At 43.0% G+C, this 24,053-nt stretch overlaps 3 protein-coding genes across 16 annotated transcripts in view; all 3 read right to left on the reverse strand.

Moving 5' to 3' along the window:
- PXK (PX domain containing serine/threonine kinase like) overlaps positions 1-9,778 on the reverse strand; it is a gene marked incomplete at both ends in the record, with an annotated part of 75,351 nt that extends 65,573 nt beyond the window's left edge. For all 14 annotated transcript variants that reach the window (XM_079712907.1, XM_079712906.1, XM_079712909.1 and 11 more), the window contains one exon: positions 9,677-9,778. In XM_079712907.1, coding sequence (XP_079569033.1) covers positions 9,677-9,778 — 102 coding nt within the window. The remainder of the gene's footprint in view (positions 1-9,676) is intronic.
- Positions 9,779-17,251: 7,473 nt separating this feature from the next.
- HTD2 (hydroxyacyl-thioester dehydratase type 2) lies at positions 17,252-17,758 on the reverse strand (the record flags this gene model as incomplete). Its single annotated transcript, XM_079712787.1, has 1 exon — positions 17,252-17,758. The coding sequence occupies one exon, from the start codon at positions 17,756-17,758 to the stop codon at positions 17,252-17,254; it is 507 nt and encodes a 168-aa protein (XP_079568913.1).
- Positions 17,759-17,876: 118 nt separating this feature from the next.
- On the reverse strand, positions 17,877-21,630 carry RPP14 (ribonuclease P/MRP subunit p14; the record flags this gene model as incomplete). Its single annotated transcript, XM_079713102.1, has 5 exons — positions 21,545-21,630; positions 21,360-21,444; positions 18,912-18,988; positions 18,386-18,464; positions 17,877-17,933 (listed from the first exon to the last, which is right to left on the reverse strand). The coding sequence occupies exons 1-5, from the start codon at positions 21,619-21,621 to the stop codon at positions 17,877-17,879; spliced, it is 375 nt and encodes a 124-aa protein (XP_079569228.1). The 5' UTR covers positions 21,622-21,630.
- Positions 21,631-24,053: the final 2,423 nt, after the last annotated feature.

Here is a 24,053-nt window from a genome sequence, read left to right on the forward strand (position 1 = left end):
TATTTTGTTCTTAGTCATATATGTTTTCATTTACACCCATAATGGACCATGACTAAAGGCAGGCTTAAGGAATGCCAATGGCAAAATATGAGTTAGTAAGAAATTAGTGAGAAATACAGGAAGTGTGAATCATCATAAAAATGGTTATTCTGCAAATTGTCTGAAAAAGCTCTTTATCGGTGCCTTAAGTTGTATTCACCTTATCACAATTCTTACTGTCTGTAAGATTTCAGAAACCAGTATAATTCTGATCCCAAACATTAATATAATTTTCAAAAATGTGCTAATCTGAATAAAATATTTTTTAAATTTAAAATCACTTCCAGAGGAGGTTTTCACAATTCATTATTACTATGAAAATAGTTTGCAGGGCTTCCCTGGTGGCGCAGTGGTTGAGAGTCCGCCTGCCGATGCAGGGGACACGGGTTCGTGCCCCGGTCCGGGAAGATCCCACATGCCGCGGAGTGGCTGGGCCTGTGAGCCATGGCTGCTGAGCCTGCGCGTCCAGAGCCTGTGCTCCGCAATGGGAGAGGCCACAAAAGTAAGAGGCCCGTGTACCGAAAAAAAAAAAAAAAAAAAGAGTTTGCAAGTTAAAAAAGGCCTGGGGAGGGGCTTCCCCGGTGGCGCAGTGGATAAGACTCCACACTCCCAATGCAGGGGGCCCGGGTTTGATCCCTGGTCAGGGAACTAGATCCCAAATGCGTGCCACAACTAAGAGTTCGCATGCCGCAACTAAGGAGCTGGCAATCCACAACTAAGGAGCCCGCCTGCTGCAACTAAGGAGCCTGCCTGCCACAGCCAAATAAATAAATAAATAAATAAATAAATAAATAAAAAATATATATCAGTTAAAAAGGCCTGGGGACAACAGAAACTAACACAGCACTGTGAAGCAATTATACTCCAATAAAGATGTATTTTTTTAAAAAAGGCCTGGGGAGTGCTGATTTAGAACAAGTTCTCTGAAAGGCTCTGTTAAGCCTTTCCTAGTTCCCCCAGGAGGACCTGGGTGGAGCCACGCCCACTTTGCCCTCCCTGCTCCAGGGCAGACTGGCACCTTCTTTCTTTTTTTTTAAATTTTATTGAAGTACAGTTGATTTACAATGTTGTGTTAATTTCCGCTGTACAGCAAAGTGACTCAGTCATACACATATATATTCTTTTTCTTATTCTTTTCCATATTCTTTTCCATTATGGTTTATCACAAGATATTGAATATAGTTCCCTGTGCTATACAGTAGGACCTTGTTGTTTATCCATCCTATATATAATAGTTTACATCTACTAATCCCAAAGTCCCAATCCTCTCGGACTGGCACTTTCAATACCTTACTTCTTCTTTGGTTTAGAGGTCTGCCACCTCTACCAGGATATAAGCTCCTTATTTCATTCATCTTTTTACTTTAATACACAGCACAGTGCTTGGCACGCAGAAGACTCTTCATAAATGCTCATTAATGTTCCCAACATCTTAGAGGCTTTCTGACACAGCAGAAACTGTGTGCTTCATTCATAGAGCAGATTTCATCCAAGCCCAGGATATGCACCCACAGCCTGACTGCACTCCTCTTAGGGGAAAGGAAGACAGCTGGGCCACATAGAATATAAATGAATTTCTCAGGAAGCAGTGTTCTGAAAGATGGCAGCTGTCCCCTACCCCCACAAATGTCAATTAGCATGGTCACTTGTCAGAGGAAGTGGCAGGAAAAAGAACAACGCAGAGGGCGATTTTATTTTTCACTCTGCTGCCAGAGGTCAAGTGGTGCGAACTGACGTTGGGATTCCTTTGGCGATGAACAAAAGCTGGGATGTGAGGAGATGAAATGGGCATTGGCCAGGGGTCTCCTCCCTTCAGGCCTGGCCTCCGGGAGCTCCTCTGCCAGGCCCGCAGCTGAGCCCGTGACCTGTCGACTTGCCTCTTCCACCTCTTCTGCCACCTTTGAACACCAACAGCCAGCTCTGCTGCCAGGCAGGCCTGGTGAGGAGACCCTGTGCTATATCTAAGAGCCTGGCTGTCACAGCGTGTCCCTCCAGGGTAAAAGCGGAAAACAAGGAGGGGTGACAGGGCAGTGGGAGTGTTCTTTGAGATGTCACTGGGTTTTTTGCTATTTGTTAGCAGTCACAGTTGACAGTGAGACAAACTTTTAAATAAATAATTTTCCTTTTTCCATTCAACACCTAAAAAGTACTAGTGCCTAAAAAGTTACTAGTGCTCTAGAAAATACAGAGGTAATAAACTACAACAAAAACAGTGAGATCTGTGTGCTGAGCTCTGTTCAGAAAGCCCCGTGTGTCTGAGCTCAGTTAATCCTCACAGCAGCCCTAGCATCCTCTTACTATCCCCACTTCACAGATGAAGAAACTGAGGCTGGAGAGATTAAGCCAGATCATTAAGGCACTGCCCCCTCCTCAAGTTACTTACAGTTTCACGTGTGTTGGAAAGGGAGGGTATAAATAGAAAACAGGGAATAAGAAATAATCAGTGTGTAAAATGCTTGCAACTTTTGGACAAATAAAACTGAATGGGAATTTCAGAGGAAGGAAATCACACTCAGCTTGGTAGGTAAGACAGTAGGTAGCAGTCCACAGGAAGGGTTTCCTGAGCTGCGCCTTGAATAAATGCATTCATTCAACAAACTCACGCATTCAACAATACTTACCGAATGCTTACTATCTATGTGGCAGGAACATGGTTTGAAACTGAATCAAAATAGCAATAATAGACATGAAAGGCTGGATTTCAGATTAAAAAAAAAAAAACACCTCAAAGAGAAAGGCATTCACATGGGCAGAACAAGAGGTCCATGTGGCCCTTTCCATCTAAGGACTGGGAAGGGTCAGAGGTGTGCCCTCCAAGCACAGACCCACTTCTCCACCCTCAAAAGCCTGAGAGCGCCAAGAGCAGGGCCTCTCCCCACTGCATCCCTAGAGCTGACCACACTGCCTGGAAAGAACCGGAGCTCGAGAAGGACCCATGAGACAAATGAGCGCAAGGCTGCTATTGAGTGTGGTTATCTACCTGGTCACGGGCAGAGATGCCCAGAGCATGACAATGGGCCCCCAAACACTCCCTGTGCTCTGCTGGGTCAGTGGGTGCCATCGCACTGGCCAGACCCTTACCCTGACATTAGAGGTCTGATGTGAGCAGGCCCGCCTCGGGCTTCATTCCCCTCTGCTTCTGCAAAGAGCAAAGCCTGCAGGACTGAAGTCCCTGCCCAGAAATCACTTGTCCCCTGGGGAAGGGCAGGCTCAAAGGAAGGATGGATGAACAACACTCCTTCCCTTTCACATCTCCAGGTGGTCCTCAGACATTTTTTGATTCAGGACTGTCCCACAGCAATCCTCCATTCATTCCCTCCTCCCAGCACCCCAAAAAAGTCTCAGCTGAATTAATGAGGAGAAATGGCCTGTTTCTGACGAGCTATGTCAAAGAAATGTGGGCAGCCTTGTTTGGATATCATAAACAGAAGTGCTGTGATAAGAGGCAGATCCAAGGCCCGGGCTTTCCAGCACAGCGCCCTTTGCCCTTCCCCTGTGCACTCTGTCTACTAAGTCACCTGGCATGCACACCTACATGCCCCAGGCAGGCTGTGACTGAAAGCACCTTCACACTAACAGGACATAATTCATCTACTGTTCTAGATACAGCTGACCCTTGAACAACAGGGGTTTGAACTGTGCAGGTCCACTTACACGGGGATTTTTTTCAGTAAATGTGTACTGTGGTACTACACCACCCGTGGTTGGTTGAGTCCTCCAATACAGAGGGCTGGCTATAAAGTCACATGCAGATTTTCCACCACAAGGAGGGCTGGTGCCCTAACCCCTGTGTAGTTCAAGGGTCAACTGCAGTGGGTTTTCTTAAAGTAGGCTGTATGTAGGAATTCCCTGGCAGTCCAATGGTTAGGACTCCAAGCTTTCACTGCCAAGGGCACGGGTTCCCTGGCCAGGGAACTAAGATCCCACAAGCCGTGGGGCGTGGCAAAAAAAAAAAAGTAAGGGTATATGTGGTAGTGCAGTACATTTTTTAAGATGCACATCTCTCACCAATCGAAATAAGTAACTCTCCAAGTTTACAGTTTTCAAGATTATTCCAGTGATTCCAGCCTGAAGATCCACAGCCCAAGAGCAGGCTTCAGGTCAGTGAGGTTCTGAGAGGTCATATAAACGTGTGTATGACTGTTTATGGAGAATTTGTCCCTCTGATGAGATCCTTAAATGAGCTGGACCCAAAGAGCTAAAGGACTCAGAATATATCCCGAAGTTAGCATCCTGCAATGTTATAAAACTTTCCAGGGTGAGGGTTAAGGGGTTGGGGGCTTCTTTTCAGGGTAACAAAAATGTTCTAAAATTGAGTATGGCGACAGATATACAATTCTGTGAATATACTAAAAGCCATTGAGTTGTATACCATAAATGGGTAAACTGTATGGTATGTGAATTATATAAAGCTGTTACACAAACAACTTTCCAGGAAGACTCCTGTTACTCTGCAATGGATTCCCCAAGCTAACATTATGTTAATAAATACCTGTTAGCCACCAAAATGTAACTACTGGATTATTTGAAGACAACGATGACAACAGAATTCCCTTTTGCTTTCAACTGTACTCTTTTAGTAAGCAGGAAGAAACATGTGATATCTTGATGTTTAGCTAGAAATGGCCAAATTTACCTCAAATTTGGTGGTCAGAAAGTCAGCCAGAGACAAAATGGCCAACCTGCATAGACTCTTCCCCCTGCTGAGGTCGGAGTATTTACCCAAGGTGAAGTACTTGTTGCTTAGCCCTGAGTCAAAAGTTCCAAAATGAAGAAACGGGGCCCCAACATCACCTCTGAAGAAGAGGCACACCTTAACTTCCCCAAACCATGTGCACGTCACCCATGAAAGAAGTCACGGACAAGGATGACTTCCAGGCTCAGGGGAGAACAACGGGAAAAGCCTTATCGCTCTCCCTCCACAACGCCCCGCACACTTAAGCACTTATGAATTCTAAAACAACGTCTGGGTCCAGCTCTGCCCTTTTCAGGGTGGGACTGAAAGGAGCTTCATTTCATGTGAAACTGCCCGGAAACTGCTAGCACTACCTGCCTGCAGTGGAGAACAGAGGGTTTGTTTAACTTGCCCCAAATGAACCCATTTAGGCATCCAATCAACAACCTGTATTTTGAACAATCTCAAGATCACAACCCACATGGAAGCTGTGTACACATGGGTGGCTGTTTCCACTATTCCCCCGGGGGAGCAAAGCAAATTATCTTTTCACATAAAATAAACCTTAGCCCCAGAATCCTGCATTTCCTTCTAGTAACTACAGCCAGTTTCTTATTTGTATTCCCACAACAAGAAACCTTTCTAGTGGGATACTCCTCGAAAGAGGTGACGTAGGAGAATTGAGTCCTCAGCCCCTAAATCAAGCTGCGAAAAAATTGACTTCTTCAATAGGAAGAGAATGAAGAAGAGACTGACTCTACAAATTAACGAATTACCAGTCTCTAAGCTTCCAACTCAGTTTTCCAACTGTACCCATCATGGGTTTCAAGGACAAGCGGAGAAAAATATATAACCAAGTGGAAGACCAGCGATTAGATTCCCAGAAAATCACTACTGTTATCTTCTTACAATGTGTGCAAGTGCTGCAAGTTAACTATCATACTGTCTCTACTTGTCTAGGCACACATCTTCAAAAAAACTTTCAAAATATTCAGTATAAATTGGAATTTGAAAGAAATCTCCAAATAGCATCTCCAAAGGAAGCCGAGATGGATTCTGATATTGAGCACTGGATTGCCTTAAAATCTCAGGATCTCTAAGGCAACGACGTCTTCTGTGTTGGCATCCCATTTGAACAGGTATTCTAGTGATACGTGAATAGAGTTTAAAAGACTATTAAAAAAGGTCACTGATGGCGAGGCTGAAGCTCATTAAACCAAGCCACAAAAGGAACTTTAAAGTATCTATGTTATGACAGGTAAAGATTCTGGTTGACTTGTATACACCTTGGAAGACAGAAGATCTCAGGATCCCATAGAACAAAGCTCCATGAAAGCAGAAGCGGTTGAGTTCACCACCAGATCTCCAGCTTGTGCCTGGCACCCAACTAGGTGCTCAGTACATTTCTGTTGAAGGAATGAGTATTGTTGAATAAACAAACTGCAGGAATGCAGTTTCCAAAATCAAAGGTTCAAGGTGAGATCCATTTTCAGTAGAGATCTTAACATGAAATATTATCTTTTCCACAGACTTTTAAAATACTCTGTTATGCCTCAAATACTACTGAAATTATCTTTTGTTTCTCAAGAACAAAATGCACCAAACACAGAATCAATGGGCCCTGATTCAGATGAACCTCCGAGAACCTTTTTCCTTCCTAAAAAGGAGGAAATGGAGATTAAGAGCTATGGCACTACAGCACAGTCACCAACAAAAACCAGATATGCATATTTGATAACAACCTTCTCCAAAACTGGCAGCTTCCTCTGGTTTCTGTTTCAGCTAAGCAAGCATTTTTCTTCAGTCTACTGACTTTAAAAGTTTTCCCTTTCGTTTACTCAAGAAGTTACATATTTCCTTGTCTTCATTCTTAATGCTCCCAAAGTTTCCCACAATTTACCTGTGCGACTTTTTACCAGAATCCCTTTTGTCAGGAAAATCCTTCCCTTTCCACCCTCCGACTCCCCTTGCTGAAACCATCCCTAAATACTGTCCTTTCTTATTTTATGGAAGCTTCATTTCCTTGCAGCAGAGGCCTGGTCTATTTCCTGAAGCTAAATTATTTGGGCTCCATAAAAGTGATAATAAAATCATTCAAACCACATTCAGGCACAGAATCACCTACCAACCTGCACCTTCCGCCAGTTGCTTATCCTAATATGCCTTTCTGGTGGTGACCTTGTGTTCCCTTCATCCTTCTGGCATCTGTATTTTCCAATCCACAGAATTTTCCCCTCCCAAGTCCATAAATCCTAAATCATAGGTAACAAAAAATTTCCTGCTATAAATCCTGTTTCCCAAGACTAAACAACCTTGATAAGTGAAAGCAACCACGGACAGAAATGAGCTTACTTGCAATAAAAAAGCATTAATGTGTTTAATCCTTTGCATATATGGCGCCATAAAGTGAATAGATGGAAGAAAGAAGGAATGCACTTTACAAATACTTCATAAAGATTATTTCATGTGATCTTTGTAACAACTGTGGAAGACAGGCAGGGCAGGCATTTATTACCCCCATTTACAGATGACAAAACTAAACATCAAAAAAGGTTAAGTGACTTGCCCAACCAATGATATCACATGACTAGCATCAGCCCAAACCCATATTAAGGTCCTGCCTCTTCCAACCCAAAGGATGTCCACTATGTACCCTCTCTACAGGTTTCTGTCCTACAGCCAAGGAGCAACTTCCTAGAGATTAGGCATTTGAAAGGGAGGACGGTCCTCTGACTTTGGGGATACCATTTCCCTTCAGCTAACAAGCCAGAAAGCCATCTTCAACCTTGCCAACAGAAAACAATGCCTTTTTCTTCTTAGACCACTCTTAACAACTACTCTTTCCAAAACAATTTCCAACAGTTCCTGTACTAAACGGACTTACTCTTAAGGCACTAATAGTCCAAAAAGTTTGCATCACATATCATTTTCTCAATAAAGTTCAGGGCTGATGCAATACTTTCCACTCTTAGATTTTACAGCTAAAATGACAAGAACACAAAACAGTCAAAAATTATGCAAGACAATGCTGCATTTTTTTTACTCCACCACAACTACCTCTATGTGTCTCCTGTGAGTCACTGTCTGTGTTCAGTCATCACTATAGGAACTGCCATTCTCTACCCTAAATTATTTTACTTTATTTCTTAAAGAAAATCTCTGCAATAAAAGTGGAATCCTACTACATCTTTCACCACCTTGCTGCAGCACTCACCCCTTAACGCAGAACCTCAGATGTCATATTGCTCCAATTTTTATCACTACCATTTTACACAAACAGAAAAAAAGATGAAGTAAGGTTATAATTCATTTATTTATTCATTCAACAAACACATGAAATCCTATCAGACGCCAGGAACTGGGACCCAAAAATGAACACAAAAGTGTCCCTCCTCTCACAGCCTGGTAGAGACTAAACTAAAGAAGTAAATACAGAATAAACTGATCAAGGTTAAGGTGGAGGTGAGCACATGGCTTGGGGCAGTGGCCATCATGAAATGCTTTCTGGAAGAAGTGGTTTGTGAGCATTTACAAGCATCTCTCTCTGGACTTTCAGTACCAAATAAGCCTAAAAGACTCAACCCCACTCCTTGGTAATATTTACTGGTCAATAGTCAAGTAAAAAAATCTAATTAAATAGCAGAATTTATTCTTGACCCCCAGCCCTAAATTTCAACCCTTAACCCCTCCCTATTCCCTTAGGCACAGAGGCATTAACAAATTCTGTCCTATATGGTGCCTTCTCACAAGTCTGTAGAATTAAAGATATGCACAAGGAAAGAAAATGTACTTTAAAAATGTATGATCATTTTCCTAACTGGAAATGAACACTTTGAACAATCCAAGCCCTACAAAGCATGGCTGTCGGAAGAGGAAACTGAGGTTAAAAAAAGTCCCACTTTAATACAACAGAATAAAAGGTCTCTTTGAAGTCGCCAGACCAGCTTGAGCAAAAAGAGAAACAGAAGGCTATTGTGGGGCTTTAGCCTCCAGATGATGAACCCCAAACGCCCTGCAATGGTAAACAAACAAGCCTCTGAGCCAGAATCTGATTTGGGAACCTAACAAAACATTACAATTTAAGGAATCTCTCTCTCCCCATTCATTATTTCCCAAACAAAGTCCCACTGGCTGGCAGCTCCTGTGTTTTTGCTGGTTTGTGGGTTTACTGCTTGTAAATTATATTGTGCTTTTCAAAAAAAGGTACAGGTAAATGAAAACAACCACGGTTTTAAAGAGCCATAAAAGACACTATATGTAACAGAAATCAACTCTGCCTGTGTTTACTATGAGGACCTATTACTCCTTTATGCTACTCCAGTGGATTTTAAACTCAAATGACTGCTACCACTGCCTGCTAAAGAGCAAGTTAGAGGAGGGAAGGAGCAATTTCAAACACCTGCCTCAGCAGGGGCCCAGATTGCCTCCCTCACCATCTCCCCGTGCCTCGGTCAAACAGCTGACCTGGAAATGGGGCTGCAGACCCCGGCCACTGCTATCCCAAGTGGGCTCTAAAGTCACACTTCCATTTGGCCCGGCACACCCCCATCCCCACCACTGAGATCACCAGCCTAAAGGAGGGAAACTCAGCGGCCCCAAAGAGGAGGAGATGGCTGGCGGAGGGCAGAAATGGGTAAGAGGGTCTTGAGTGGTCACTTTACTCCGCCGGCCCGACGTGGGCCCGGGAATCCAACACCTCCCCCAACTCGGAGTCCCTTTCCAGGGCACCGACGAGCCCCTCCCACTCCTTGGCCCAAGGGGCTGCGGTTCCCACCCTCGACCCCTCCGGACTTCAGCGACCGCTTGGGCCCCGGGGACCCTGGCCCAGGAACGACGCTATGCCAGAGCCGTCTCGGCCTGGGCCGCCGACCCCTGCCCCGGGCCCCACCCGGCCGCCCGCAACCCTCTCAGGGCCCGGGGCCGCCCCGCGCCGCCAGCCCGCCCGCCCGGTGGGCCGCGCACCGTGTGGGACTGCAGGCTCTGGCTCGCCTCGATGGCTGCTGTCAGCGGCACCGTGTCGTCCAGCAGGACCTTGCCGGCCGGCGGCTTCTCCATGAAGGCCATCCCGGAACGCCCGTCCACCACCGCCTCGGGACCAGGGGCAGGAACCAGAGGCGCCGACTCCCGTCGCCCGCCGGGATCCGCCGCCGCCGCCGCTGTCAACACGCGCCGCCCCACGCGCCGCCGCCGCCCGCCGGGCCCTCGGGGTCCTAGCGCCGATCTTCCCCCTCCGCCGCTGCTGTCAACACTGGCAGCCCTTTGCGCCGCCGCCTCCCGCGGGTTCCTAGCGCCAAACTGTCGCAGTCACCGCTGCCCTGGACCCGCGCCTCCACGTGGCCGCACCGCAGACCCGGTACCCTTAGCACCGGGCCTCAGATCTCGGGGCAATTCACCCTAAGCCATCATCACCTCCAGAGGTCCTCAGAGCCGGAAACACCGCGTCTGGGGCCCTGCGGTCAGGAACCCTCAGGCACAAAGATCCCAAGCCTCTCGCTGATGGGCTTTTCGCATTAGGCCCTCAGAAGCTGGACTCTCAGTCTCTAGACCTTTACAACTGGACCTTTCCCACTCAGGCCTCCCAGGTCCAAGGACCCTAAGACCCAGAAAAAAAGGGGCTTCAGGATGTGACCCTCAGTCTGTGCCCTACAGACCCAGAAACTTTCTAAAACAAACCCCTCAGATTCAGGTTTTATGGGGAACGCATGAACCTGGCTCTTCAGACCCAAGAACCTAACAGCTGGGCCCTCAGGATTGGACCCCCGAGTTGGAGCCCTAAGACTCCAGCACCCTCAGACCCAGAGCTCTTTGAACTGGGGACCCTAAAAATTGGGTATTGGTCTACAAACTCCCAACCTCTACCCTTTGCCCCAGCTCTTAGCTCAGCCCACAAGGCCTTCAAACTTGAGAACTCTCAGCCTCAGGCTTGCGGTGGTCAGTCCCACTGTACTGGCTCCAAGAACTTCAAACCCAGAGCCAGAGAACTCTGCCACCAACTTCTCAGCCCCAAACTTACCCCATCTGCCTGAACCCAAGGCCATAATCCTGGCCCACCCACAGTGCTGTCTCCCAGGGCAGTGTCCAGGACAGTGGAGAGAGTTAGACTTGGAATTAGATGACCAGGATCTTCAGGGCTCCAGGACTTACCACCTGTGTGACCTTGAATTTGTTACCCAACTTCTCTGAGCCCCAGTCCCCATCTGCAAAATGGAGATAATACTTTTTGGAAGGGTTGATATGAGGAATGCAATAGGATGAGAAGGGGCTCAGCACATAATAAAACCTCAGACAATATTAGTTTCTTCCTTCCCCTACAGTTCAGAATGGAAGTTTCTAACTCTTAAATTTATCTTCCCTAACTTTCTACATTTCAGACAAGAGGACAAAATTTCTTGGAAACACCACCACCACAATGTGACATCACAGCACAAGCCCAGACAGTATCTAAAGGGTACCCTCCCCAGATCTCAAGCTTAAGGGGATTGTTGGGCAACTCCAAGTGGCCAAGTAGCCATGACACACTGACTTAGAGGCCAAGACTCAGTGGAGAGAGAGATATGAAGAGGGAAACATGGAACTTCATGATTACATCCTAAAATAATCAAAATTCTTCTGCATTCCATGTTTGTCCCAGTGTGTTTAAAAGCAGCAGTCTATTAAAACAAAACTATATATCACTTAGGGAGGGTTCAACTTTTTACTTCCATTTCTTTAAGGCAAATGGGTTATTTCATCACCAGAATCACAGAAACCAAAATTCTGCTTTAATCATTATTCCTATCACGTGGGCTGATCAAGACAAGGCTCTTCTCGCATACCGCTGGTAGGAGTATAAACTGGTCCAACCTTTCCAAAAGGCATTTATGCATTCAACAATTATTTACTGAGTACTTAAGCATGTAATAGGCCTGGCACTAGGACTGGGATTTGACAACACATATCAAGGGCTTTGAAAATGTTCTCACGCAGTAATCCCACCTCCAGGAGAGTATCCTAAGGAAACAATCAAGACAAGTGCAAATATATAGCACTCAAGGATAAATATCTAACAATAGGAGATTGGACAAATCATGGTACAATCATAAACAGAATATTTTGCGATGATTAAAAATGAGATTATCAAAGGATGTTGAATGATGTTGGGAAATGCTCTAGATATAACAGTAAGTAGAAAAAAGCAATATATACATTTTATGATCCCAAGATTTATTAAAAATATATTTTAGGAAAAACACCAGAAGGAAGCCCACCGAAGTATTAACTGAGGGTCTCTAGCAAGTGGAATCATGATGCTTTCTATTTTTTTGTTTTCTTGCACTTTTCAAAATGTCTCCAGTGAAGATATTTGTATGATTAGGAGAAAAATAATGGTATTATATAACTGAGTTGCAAAGGTCATCAAGTGACAGCCTGTTGTCTTCCTTACTATGAAAACGAAACTGAGAAACCAGATATTTGATGAAATGAAGCCACAGACTCTCAATCTAGCCTTTCTCATTCTCTAGAAATTCTTGAATAAAGTAAGCCTCTCAGAATAAATACTAAATAGATCCTCTGGAGACCTGTCCCCAATCCTATGACAGTCTCGCTATCCATTTGGCTTTTGAAGTGGTTCATACTGAAGGTGGGGCAACTCCCCAGTCCAGAGCTGATCTGAATCAAATCAACTTTGCTTCCAGTCTCATGCTGGGTAAAGCAAATGAGGTATGCAGTACCTTAGTTATCGCCACATACACTACTCAGGGCTGGCAGGGGGAAAAAAAATTTACATTCTTGTATGTTGCCAAATGTTTAGATGGCCCACAGGTTGTTTATCTAACAGCTTGACATTTGGCCAGACTGACTGAAGATAATGAGTTTTAGTGAGGTTGCTTCTAGACCTGGAAACTGCTCTACAAATCAAGACATAGAAGCTTGTGAAAAACTCAGTGCTTCCTTAGCAGCATCCCCTCCCAACTCAGAATGACTTTAAATATTCATCATCTGGATAAATCAAACAACGCATATTTGATCTTTCTTACTTCCCTTACGTGTTATTTTCCATCACATCGCAGAGGAATTTTGATCAGGGTTTATAAGGTCATATGAACTGTGGCCTACCTAAGAGCCACCCTAAAAACTGATTATAGCCTAGAAATCGACTGCTTGTGGAGCCTTCTATTAATCCTGTTCTATTTATGTAGTGTCCACACTTGTCTTGGGTTTTCTTACGATTTTGCTCCAACTCAAAATTTCTCTGAAGATGTCGAGAATTCTAGTCTCTGCTGTGTTTGTAATCCATATAAAGAAAAGCCAAGAACAAAGGAAGTGAAACATCTGGGACACTGGAGATGCTCAACTGCAGCCCAAGAGTAATTCCACAGCACTTGCATTCTGTTCAAATAGAACCAGTTAATAAATTATGCCAGTACATGAGGCATTCAGAGTGGCACAACTGCTCAGAGTGACTGTCAACCTTTGGTGGAGTATGTTTTAATATAAAAACTTAATAGATGTAATTTAGTAGCAATTTTCTTTGGGAGTAAATGGGTCTCTTCATCATACTCTGAGAACACAGAAGAAAAATGACTAATAATTCAGCACAAAATGAAAACCTGTGGTTACCTAAGAGGTACGAATGTGCATTTAGCAGTTTCTTCTTTTTCTAGCTGAATACACAAGATGAATGGTGGCTGTGGTGAGGCTTTCTCCCTGCTGCTACTTAAGATTTGCTGCTCAGAAAAAGAAATGAGTGGCACTTCACCAATATGGAAATGTTTCTAATAGAATATAAAAATCTGTTAAGCAATTTTCCAGTACATTAGACTGAAATTGCTTAAGATGGGTATATATTTCTGTGGCAATCAAACATTACATAAATTGCAGTCTTATAATGCCCCTATGTGGAAAGTGCTAGTACAATTTGGCCTCATATTTTAGTCAGTACTTTTGTACCCACTTCCACTTGTAACCAAAGCCACTTCGCAATTACCTGGGAGAGGACTTCCTGACTTGAGGGTCACCCATGCTTTCATTATGAAGAGTCATTCTTTCTGGCAACTTGTACAGAGCTGAAAATGAAAAAGCCAACCAGCTAGTTTTTGTTAGTCAGCTTTAACAGAGCACGAGAGGTCTGAGAAGCTTGGCTCTGAGTAAAAATAACAAGTCATTGTGTACAGAGAAGTATCCCTAACTTCTTGCCTGCTTCTCTATTCCAACTTTTTATTGGTTTACAAAGATCATTGGTTTACAAAGAAGACCATGACATCTACTGAGGACAAAAAAAAAAAAAAAAAAAAAAAAAGGAAATGCACATATTGAGAAGCTACTTTAAGTTACAGAGTACTAATCAGCTATCCGCCAGACCTGACATACATCCCTCCCCACCATACTTGACTTGTACATGATTTTTCATTTTTAGAATAACTCTTTCAGTAATTCTGCTCTGAAGACAAATAATCACTGAATGTCAGCTTAGAAAAAGTGTAGGCAATAGGTATGGGTAGAAGCCATCAAGTAACAGCAAAGAGGAAAACACTACAACTGTAGCAAGGGACTAAGATCTAGAACATTCTGAATATAAACAGAATTATATAGAATGGTGGTTCCAAATACTTTACTGCCACATAACAAGACATAATTATAGAAACTGAAAGTGTTCCAGTATGGGAACATTTTAAGACCCACAGTGTGATGGAAAAAATGCCCTGGAGCCAGGCAGGGCTGTTTGAATCCCAGCTCTACTGCATACTACCTGTACAACCTTGGGCAAGTCACACCACATCAGTCTGTTTCCTTGCCTATAAAATGGAACATTAACTTCATACAACTGTTTAAAGGACTAGATTAATGTAGAAAATTGGCTTATCATTGAAAGAATGGTAGCTTATAGTATTAATGATTACATCACACTCTACTTATGAACCCATGCTTCAGGACTGCTACTAAGTCCCAGAGAATGAGTTCTGCAGGAGTATAGTCTTAGCTTCAAGTCTCTATTTTGTGACTCAAGTTCCCCATTTTGTTTTTCAAAGTCACATCAAATTTTAGGCATGTATAGTGTTTCACCTATAAATACACCTCCTTCAGGTGTATCTAAACCTACACATGCTGCCCATTTTGAAACTCATGATAATGGCATCCTTGCTTCTCACTCTGATTTTGGCATTTTCATCTCACCAACAAACTAGAGTATGGTACAGTATTAAAGTTTAAAATACTCACTTTATTTATACACATCACTGCCCTCTAGTGACTAGAATAATTCCTTCTAGTAATCTAACCGATCCCCTTGATGTAAAAAAATAAATAAAAAATCTAGTTACTCATCCACCAGCAGGAAGAAAAAATCTTTTTCCAGGAAATGTTGGTTGATGCAACCAATTAAACCTGATCTTACCTTCCTGATCAAAGCATCTAGCTGTGGTCTGAGCCACCATCTAAAGCTACAGAGCACAGGTGGACCACCTGTATGTTCTACCATAGATTCTTGTCTTAATAGTGTTGGCTATGTAGGGCATGACGTTAGTAATAGCACATTAGGCACATTTCCTCTCTAATACCCCTCAACTCTTAAGAACTTGGCCTCCACAGTGTTCCTTAAATTTTTTACCTTATAATTTTTTAAATAAAAGCATATATTATTTATATAAGGGGGCACCCCACAGTATTTTCAAGGGAGAGAGAAAAAAATCTGGATTATTAAAATAGGAGCTTTGCATTCAAGATCTATTCCAAGTTTAGAATACCAATAGAGATTGGCTGACATCCTGAAAGACTGGTCTGTTCTCTAACTTTTGACCAGTTAGCACCAAACTCAGGAAAACCTCTAACCTTATTCACAGAAGAGAATGGGCAATAGTAGTAGCTACTGTTTATAAGCTAGACCTTGTGCTTAACTATTTGTATCTGTCACCTCCAACAATCCCACGTGGTAGGTGTTTTTATCCCTTTTTTTTTTTTTTTTTTTTTGCTATACGTGGGCCTCTCACTGCTGTGGCCTCTCCCGCTGCAGAGCACAGGCCCCGGACCACAGGCTCCGGACGCGCAGGCTCAGCGGCCATGGCTCACGGGCCCAGGTGCTCCGCGGCATGTGGGACCCACCCAGACCGGGGCACGAACCCGCGTCCCCTGCATCAGCAGGCGGACCCTCAACCACTGCACCACCAGGGAAGCCCCTTTATCCGTTTTATACGTGAGACCAAGAGAACTTATATAACTGAGTCCAAATCTGCACATAAGCTCTCCTCCGATAACAGGAAAACCATCTGAAGGGCAAGTGACACTGAACAAATTACCATCTTGGTGTAAACAGTAACAAATTACAATAAACTCTGACCCAGAAACTGCTGAAGAACAGAATCTAAGAATATTTACTAGTAAAAGATAGGTGTTCAAAGATGACCTATCTTCTATAGTTGCCTTCAATTATTAAATGCTAGCTAGTTATAAATTCAGTGAGAAACTTATTCTACACAGATATAGGTAGGTTTCTCTTATCCAAATGCAAATCTACTCAGGTTTGAAATCCTAAAAGTAGAACATTAAGCTAAATGATAACTCTCCCAATATATATATACTTTTTTAATGGCACTCATGGGAGCCTGGACACAATGTCCAACCTTAGAATCACCTATGATTTTCTTTTTTTTAATTAATTAATTTATTTATGGCTGCATTGGGTCTTCATTGCTGCGCGCAGGCTTTCTCTAGTTGCGGAGAGCGGGGGCTACTCTTCGTTGTGGTGCTTGGGCTTCTCACTGCGGTGGCATTCCTTGTTGCGGAGCACGGGCTCTAGGTGTGGGCTTCAGTAGTTGTGGCATGCGGGCTCAGTAGTTCACAGGCTCTATAGCGCAGGCTCAGTTGTGGCGCACAGACCTACTTGCTCCGTGGCATGTGGGATCTTCCTGAACCAGGGCTCGAACCCGTGAACCCTGCACTGGCAGGTGGATTCTTAACCACTGTGCCACCAAGGAAGCCCACCTCTGATTTCCTCTAGTCACTTTTTCTTTGGTTTTTTTTTTTGGTAGTACCCGGGCTCAGGAGTTGTGTCTCGTGGGCTCCAGAGCACAAGCTCAGCAGTTGTGGTGCACAGGCCCAGCCGCTCTGTGGCATGTGGAATCCTCCCGGACCAGGGCTCGAACACGTGTCCCCTGCACTGGCAGGTGGATTCTCAACAAGTACGCCACCAGGGAAGTCCCTTCTTTGGTTTTTTTTTGGCTGTATCACACAGCTTGCGGGATCTTAGCTCCCCGACCAGGGACTGAACTCGCACCCATGGCAGTGAAAGCCCAGAGTCCTAACCACCGGACCATCAGGGAATTCCCTATTTTTTCAGTTTTAAAAACCTAGACAGATGATAAATATACTTAAGCCTGTGTGATGCATAAGGCCAAAGCGTAAGTGGACAACAGAACACCCCTCTACCAGCTCCCCTCCACCAATGTGGGTTTATGGGTCCATCAGCCCCTCCTTGGTGAAGAACAGCAATCCCTGTTTTCCTCAGAGGCTGTTCAATAATAGTAATACTGATGCCTGAACTTGCATCTTTAAAGACATATTTCAGGATGTGGGAGCTTCTGGGACCATAACTTTAACCCAGCCTTCCATAACAGTCTTTTTACTTTCTAGTACAAAACATGACACCGCAATAATAGCAAGGAACCGCTTCAGCTTTTTCACTTCTGCAGAAGCTGTAACAACTTCCCCAACATATAAAGGGGCTGGAAAGTTAATTTCCTGGGAAAGAAATACACAGCCTGGCCCTGGCATTTTAGTACCTAGGAGAGCTGAAATAAGTCCATTGATCAAAACTCCATGTACAATCGTCTTTCCAAATCTGGTGTGTTTTGCAAAATCTTCATCTAAATGCAAAGGATTGACATCCCCTGTTAATTCTGAGAAGATAGCCACATCCCTCTGTGTGAAGGCCCTACTGAGTTCAGCCCGGTCTCCAACTCTGATGTGCACATGCTGTAAGTGCTGCCTGTTTAGCACTGCTTGGTTCAGGCAGATACTCCTCTGAAGCCTACCCCACCAAAGGCGATGGCTAGAAATTACTGGGAGCATCTTCAGAGGTCTCAAATTCCATCAACAGGAGCTTTTAGGCTGCTTCAGTCTTCAAATATTATGCTGGTGCCAAAATGTACTTTTGAGAGCGAGGAATACTTCTGAAATTGAAGACTATTCAATTCAATACTAGTTCTCTACTGTTACCAGATAATGCAAGGAGAAATGGAGAAACCTATAAGAGAAAGAAAAAGTTTAAGGCAGTATCAGGAGAAAACTGCACTGCAACACAGGACAATGTAGAAACGTGCCCTATTCTATAGGATAAGCCAAACTGAGGTAGTAGCACTTTAAAGAGCATCCTGAGAGCTAGCCTTAGATAAATAAGTGGTCATGATAAACTCAGAAAGAGCATCCCAATACATTAGGCGCTAGGCATTAAGCAACAAAAGTTAAGACTTTTCCACAGGTGTTCCAAGTTTTATCCCCAGTCCTCCCCCATACAATTTAAAACCTACGTGCTTTGTCTCACGTTTCTGTAATTAATGAAGCCCCGAATTTTCCCCTCCCAGCTGGATGATGTTAACCACACTAGATTTATGCAAGCGCAAAAATGAGACACATATTAATAAGTAGTTTGGTCTACTACTCAGCCTCATTTGGAATATGTGAAGGAATGGTCTTTACCTGAATCACTCTGAAAGCACATTTCTTGCCTTTATAGGATCCTAACAGGGTCAAAGCGCTCCACAATTTGACAAGACCACTATGGAAAGATCGAGAAAGCAGAAGTAAAGATTTGTCCCTGCAACATCTCCCTAGTACTTTTGTTTGTTATAGTCCAGAAAGTAGTTTCTACCAGAAAACCTATTTAAAATAAGAAAACTTTAAAAATAAAAGCACAGTATGTCAAAGGCAAAGAAAAAAATGAACCTCAATCAGGAATGTTTCTAAAATATACACTTCTGAGTTTGCAACCCTGACTATCAATTGGGAAACACTACAGTTGTAAGCAAATAACAAGTTTGGCTCTCTAGGGTGTAAGTTCCTGGTGGATGAATGTTCATATTCTCCCCAATTTAAACTTCCAAAAGCTCGTCGGAGTTCACAATGACAAAGTGCTTCTCATTCTCAGAAGAGAGCACCTTTGCTCTTTTTTTGCCATCCGTCTCTTTGCTCTGTTAAACCACAAGTGTTCCACTGTCTGTCGTACCTGCTGCATATTCTCAAGATGGCTGACAAGGTCTTCTCTTCGTAGGTTAGAATGTCCAAGGGTAAAGCAGCACCAACCTAAGTATGGAATAATGCTGTCAGCAGACTATTATCATCATTACTCTTGAACTCTAATAACTAATTCTGTCAACTGCTTTTCTTCTCCAAAAAATCAGTATGTTATTTAATGGACTGGAGTACTGGGCCTGCTTTTCTATAACTTCCCCCTGCCTGGAACATTCTTCCTGTACCTCTTCATATTGCTAAGGCCTCTTTACCTTTCTCAAGTCTTTGTTTAAATTGCTCCTTCCTTGATTCCCAAGATTAAGCTCAACTGCTTGCTACGCTCTTCCACATACAGGACCCACAGACTTCCTGTTTCAAGATATTCATCATTCTTGCCATTAATTGTTCAAGATGGTTTCCTACTAAAATAACCAAGACCATGAGGCAGAAGCCATGTCTGTTTGTTTACAACTACATCCCCAGGAACCAGGTTTTATACTTGACATACAGAGGGTGCATGGATTTTTTTTCCCTCATACTTTTTATTTTGAAAAATTAGAGTCACATGAGATTGCAAAAAAAATGTGCAGGAAGATTCCATGCACCCTTCACTTAGCCTCCCCCAGTGTCAACAACTTGCATAACTACAGTACAATATCAAAACCAGAAAACCGAAATTAATAAATCAGAGCTTATCCCAATTTTGCCAATTATACATGCACTCATATTTGTTTACACGTATATATGTGTAGTTCTATGCAATATTACCATACAGGTAATTTAAGTATTACCATTATCAAGATAAAGAGCTACAGCATCACAAGGCTCTCTCCTTCAACCCCCTTTACAGCCATACCCACCACTCCTCCTCATCCCTAAACCCAGGCAAACACTTATCTTTCTCTAGATTATATAATTATGATAATTATGTTATTTCAAGAGCATTATATACATGGAATCACCCAGTATATTACTTTTTGGGATTGGCTTTTTCACTCAGCGTTAATTCTCTAGAGATTCGGTCAATGTGTCAGGTGTATCTATGGTTTATTCCTTTTCATTACTGAGTATATTCCACGGTATGAATGTACAATAGTTTGTTTAATTATTCACCCACTGAAGGACATGTGGCTTATTTCATCTTGGGGCTCTTACTAATAAAGCTGCTATGAACATTTGTGTACACATTTTTGTGTGGACATAAGTTTTCATTTCTCTGGGATAAACAGCCAGGTATGCAATTGCTGGGTTGTACAGTAGTTTAAAAAAAACTACCATAGTTTTTTAAAGGAAGTTGCCAAACTGTGTTCCAAAGTGGCTGTACCATTTTACATGCCCACCAGCAATGTCTGAGTGGTTTAGTTTCTCGGCATCCTCACCAGCATTTAGTGTTATCACTATTCTTCATTTCAGTCATTCTGCCAAGTGTGTAGTAATGTGTCATTGTGGTTTTAATGTACATTTCCCTAATGGCTAATGATGCTGAACATCTTTCCATACATGTGCTTCTTTGCCAACTGTACACCATTTTTAGTGAAATGTCTGTTCATATCTTTTGCCCATTTTTAAGAATTTTTTTTTGTATTTTGGCTGCGCCGTGCCATGCCATGCGGCACGCGGGATGGTTCCCCAACCAGTGATAGGACCCGGGCCTCCGCAGTGAAAGCGCCAAATCCTAACCACTAGGCCACCAAGGAACTCCCACTTTTCCCCATTTTCTAACTGGCGTGTTTGGGTTTTTTTCTTTACTACTGAGTTTTAAGAGATCTTAATATATTCTAGATATTAGTCCTTTGTCAGATATGTGGTTTACAAATATCTTCCCCTCAGTCTGTAGTCTGTTTTTTAGCCTCTGAACCGAATCTTTTGCAGAGTAAAAGTTTTTAATTTTGATGAGTGCTTGACAGATTTTAATTTGATAGAATATATGTATCAGGAAATAATTTCCTGAGAATCATCTGTCTTTGTTCTCCCTTCAAAACTCTACTTGTTTTCAACTGAATGCGAAAACAGACTATTCAAAGCGCTGTCTGTGATAAGGAGCTGCACCAGAGTGGAAATCAACAATATCAGTGAGCACACTGCTTAGTTCAGCTCAGTTTTTTTTCATTGGAGACTGTCTCAGTAAAGGAAACAGGGTGCTCATTTACATTCTGGTACAAGCCACAACAGTCAAAAAAACCAAAAAAAAACCCCCAGCAGTTTGCAGGTTGCCAGTCTACACCATACTCTGGGTTGCACTACACTAAACATTTGTCTAACAAGTTCTTGTCAACTAGAAGGCATATGAGAACAAACCTACACAAAACTCATCACTTCTGAAAGTCTGCTTCTGCAATTTCAAATGTGGTTTTAAAGTTTTAAAATAATGTTGGGAAAAGTGTCCTTTCACTATGTCTTACAAAGACCTTAGGAGTGTTCAAACTACCAAGTGATTCCATACCTCTCCAAACAGGTCCTTCAGGGCTGAAATAAGCAGCTGTTTGAATTGTGCAGCATTCAGTCCAATGCCATGATCTTGAAATTCTCTGTAAAAAATATTTTTTAAAAAATGCATTGCATTAAATGTCATGCCATTCACATTCATAAAAAAGTAGTCAAAAATAAAACTCAGGAGACTGAACTTACAGGCAGACTTTCATGTAGTGGTGCTCAGAGGGATTTCTGTAAACTATTCTTTCATATGCGGCAGCTGGGGCTGGCATCTTTTCCAGTGCTGATCACACCTACATGAAGGGTCAAGGGGGCTAGAAATTACCAAGATACAAGCTATTTTTCACTTTTTTAATGAGAATTTGACCTATATGATTTTTTAAAAGAACTCTTAGTACAATAACTTATCTAATTCTGGTCAAACTGATGTTACCCATACAGACACAACGGAAGTTTCTATATTTTATATACGCCAGACCACCGTACTCTTATTTAATCCCAGCAAACATTTTCCCTTACTGAGTACCCAGCTCTGTGCTAAACACTTTACATGACTTAGGTCATGTCTTCAAAATGATCCCATGAGCTAAAAGCTATCAGTATTCCCATTTTTGAGAAGAGAACACTGAGGCTCAGCAAAGATAGCTAACACCTGCCCAGAGGCACACAGAGATTCCAACCACTCCTGAGCTGCCTCAAGACCACTCTGGCATGATGCCTATTCATACAAAAAAAAAAAAAAAAAAAAAAAGTAAAAAGCATAAAGGAGTAAAATCTGGGACCGAAGACCCTCTTCTTATTTACTCTCAGTCAACATAGAACATTAACAGAAGAATGACGGGTGGTAGTTCTCCTGGCCTCCCCCAACGTTTGATCTGCCTGTTCCCTGTCTAGAAGCCAGGCCTGTACAGGGCTATTTGGCAGGCTTGCAAAAGACTGAGTTTAAACAGCAAAGTTCTTAAGAGGAATTCTGGAATGGACACTCAAGCCATTTCTAACAGATCTGGAACCTTCAAGAACTCAGAACATGCTAGTCCCCCTGTAGAGAATCCCTGTCCTTTGGCTCCACTCCTACCTCACTTTCACTCTGGATAGCTCCTACTCATCTTTCAAATTTTAGCTTGAAGTTCACCTCTTCCAGGAATACTGCCTCTTCAGGAAGGTCTTCTGTGACACCCTAAGTTAGGTTCTCCTGTTACACAATCTCTTAATATTGTCTATTTGTTTAATATCTGGTTCCCCCACTAAAGGGACCAGGAAACTGAGACCGAACCAAGGAAAGGGACTTTTCCAAGGTCACATAGCTATAGACCAGCATTTACAAAAACCTCTCTGGGACCACTTCCAACTACTCCCAAATAATGACCTCAAGAAAAAATGAGAAGTCAGGGTCAAGAAGGTACATCCAACCATCCATTCAACAAACACGAGTATTTACTGAGTCTGGCACAGAGTATTCAACACTTTCTGAATACAGGATTGATCAAATGGTTGTAGTGTGAGGCCTGTATGTTCAAGAGTTATCTTTGGTTTCAGGACTGCAGCAATAGTTACCTGGTGCTTCTTTCCCCATCACCAGAGTCTCCCCGACTAAAGGAGCAAGGAGAACAGGACCCTCAATCATTCCATTCATTGTCCGGCACACGACAGGTGTTTTTTTTTTTTTTTTGACAGGTGTTTTTTAAGTGTTACGGACTACCCTAGAGGAGTTGGCTGCTTGAGGTAGGGGAGTGAGACTGGACTGAGGCTTAGGATGCCAATAACAACAAAGACTTCAGGACTACTCTGGAAATGGATAATGGTGATAGCTGTACAACAACGTGAATGTACTTAATGCCAATGAACTGTACAGTTAAAAATGGTAAATTTTATGTTATGTTTATTTTACAAAAAAAAAAAAAAAAAGACTGAAGGAGCAAGTGTTTATTGAGCAGTCACCTCTGACAGGGCTGAGCCTCAGGGTGAGTGATAGCTCTGCCTTCTTCATTACCTGATCTACTAGTAATAGGTGTCCCTGTTTCCCTCCCCAATCTAGTCTCTACAGCAGCCTGAGTGACCCTACTAAAAACCATCCAAGCCACATCATTCCTCTGCTCAAAACCTTGCAAAGATTCCCGTTTCAGAGTAAAGCCAAAGTGTTTACAGCCGTGATCTGTACCGCTGGTTCCTCCCACCACCTTGACCTACCGCTCTCCCCTGCTCAGTCCCACCACACAGGCCTCCTAGCTCTTTCCCTCCCGCCTCTGGGCCTCCCTCCTACTTTTCCACATGCTGTAAATACTCTTCCTCCAGATAGCCACATGGCTCATTCCCTTGCCTCCTTCATAGCTTTGCTTAATTTCATTCCTCCATTTATTCCAGTGGCATTTAGATCTAATGTCATCCCCCCATGCCCCTGCTCTACTTTTTCCTCATAGCATTCACCACCCTCTAACGTAACTGTGAAATTCATTTATTCTTTATTCGTACTTCCCTCCCCCGCCCTATTAGAATATACATTCTAAAAGAAACAGGCATCTTTCTGTCTTGTTCTCTGATGTTTCCCGAAAACCTAAAACAATACATCGCATACAGCAAGCATTCAATATATAACTTTGGGATGAAGTCAATGATTTAAAAAAAAAAAAAAAAACAGAATCCTCGATCCCGTACTGTTGGGCACTTAAGTCGTTTTCAACTTTTTTAGACTAACGTCCGCCATTGA

The sequence above is a fragment of the Hyperoodon ampullatus genome (assembly GCF_949752795.1).
Source record: "Hyperoodon ampullatus genome assembly, chromosome: 10".
NCBI lineage: Eukaryota > Metazoa > Chordata > Mammalia > Artiodactyla > Ziphiidae > Hyperoodon > Hyperoodon ampullatus.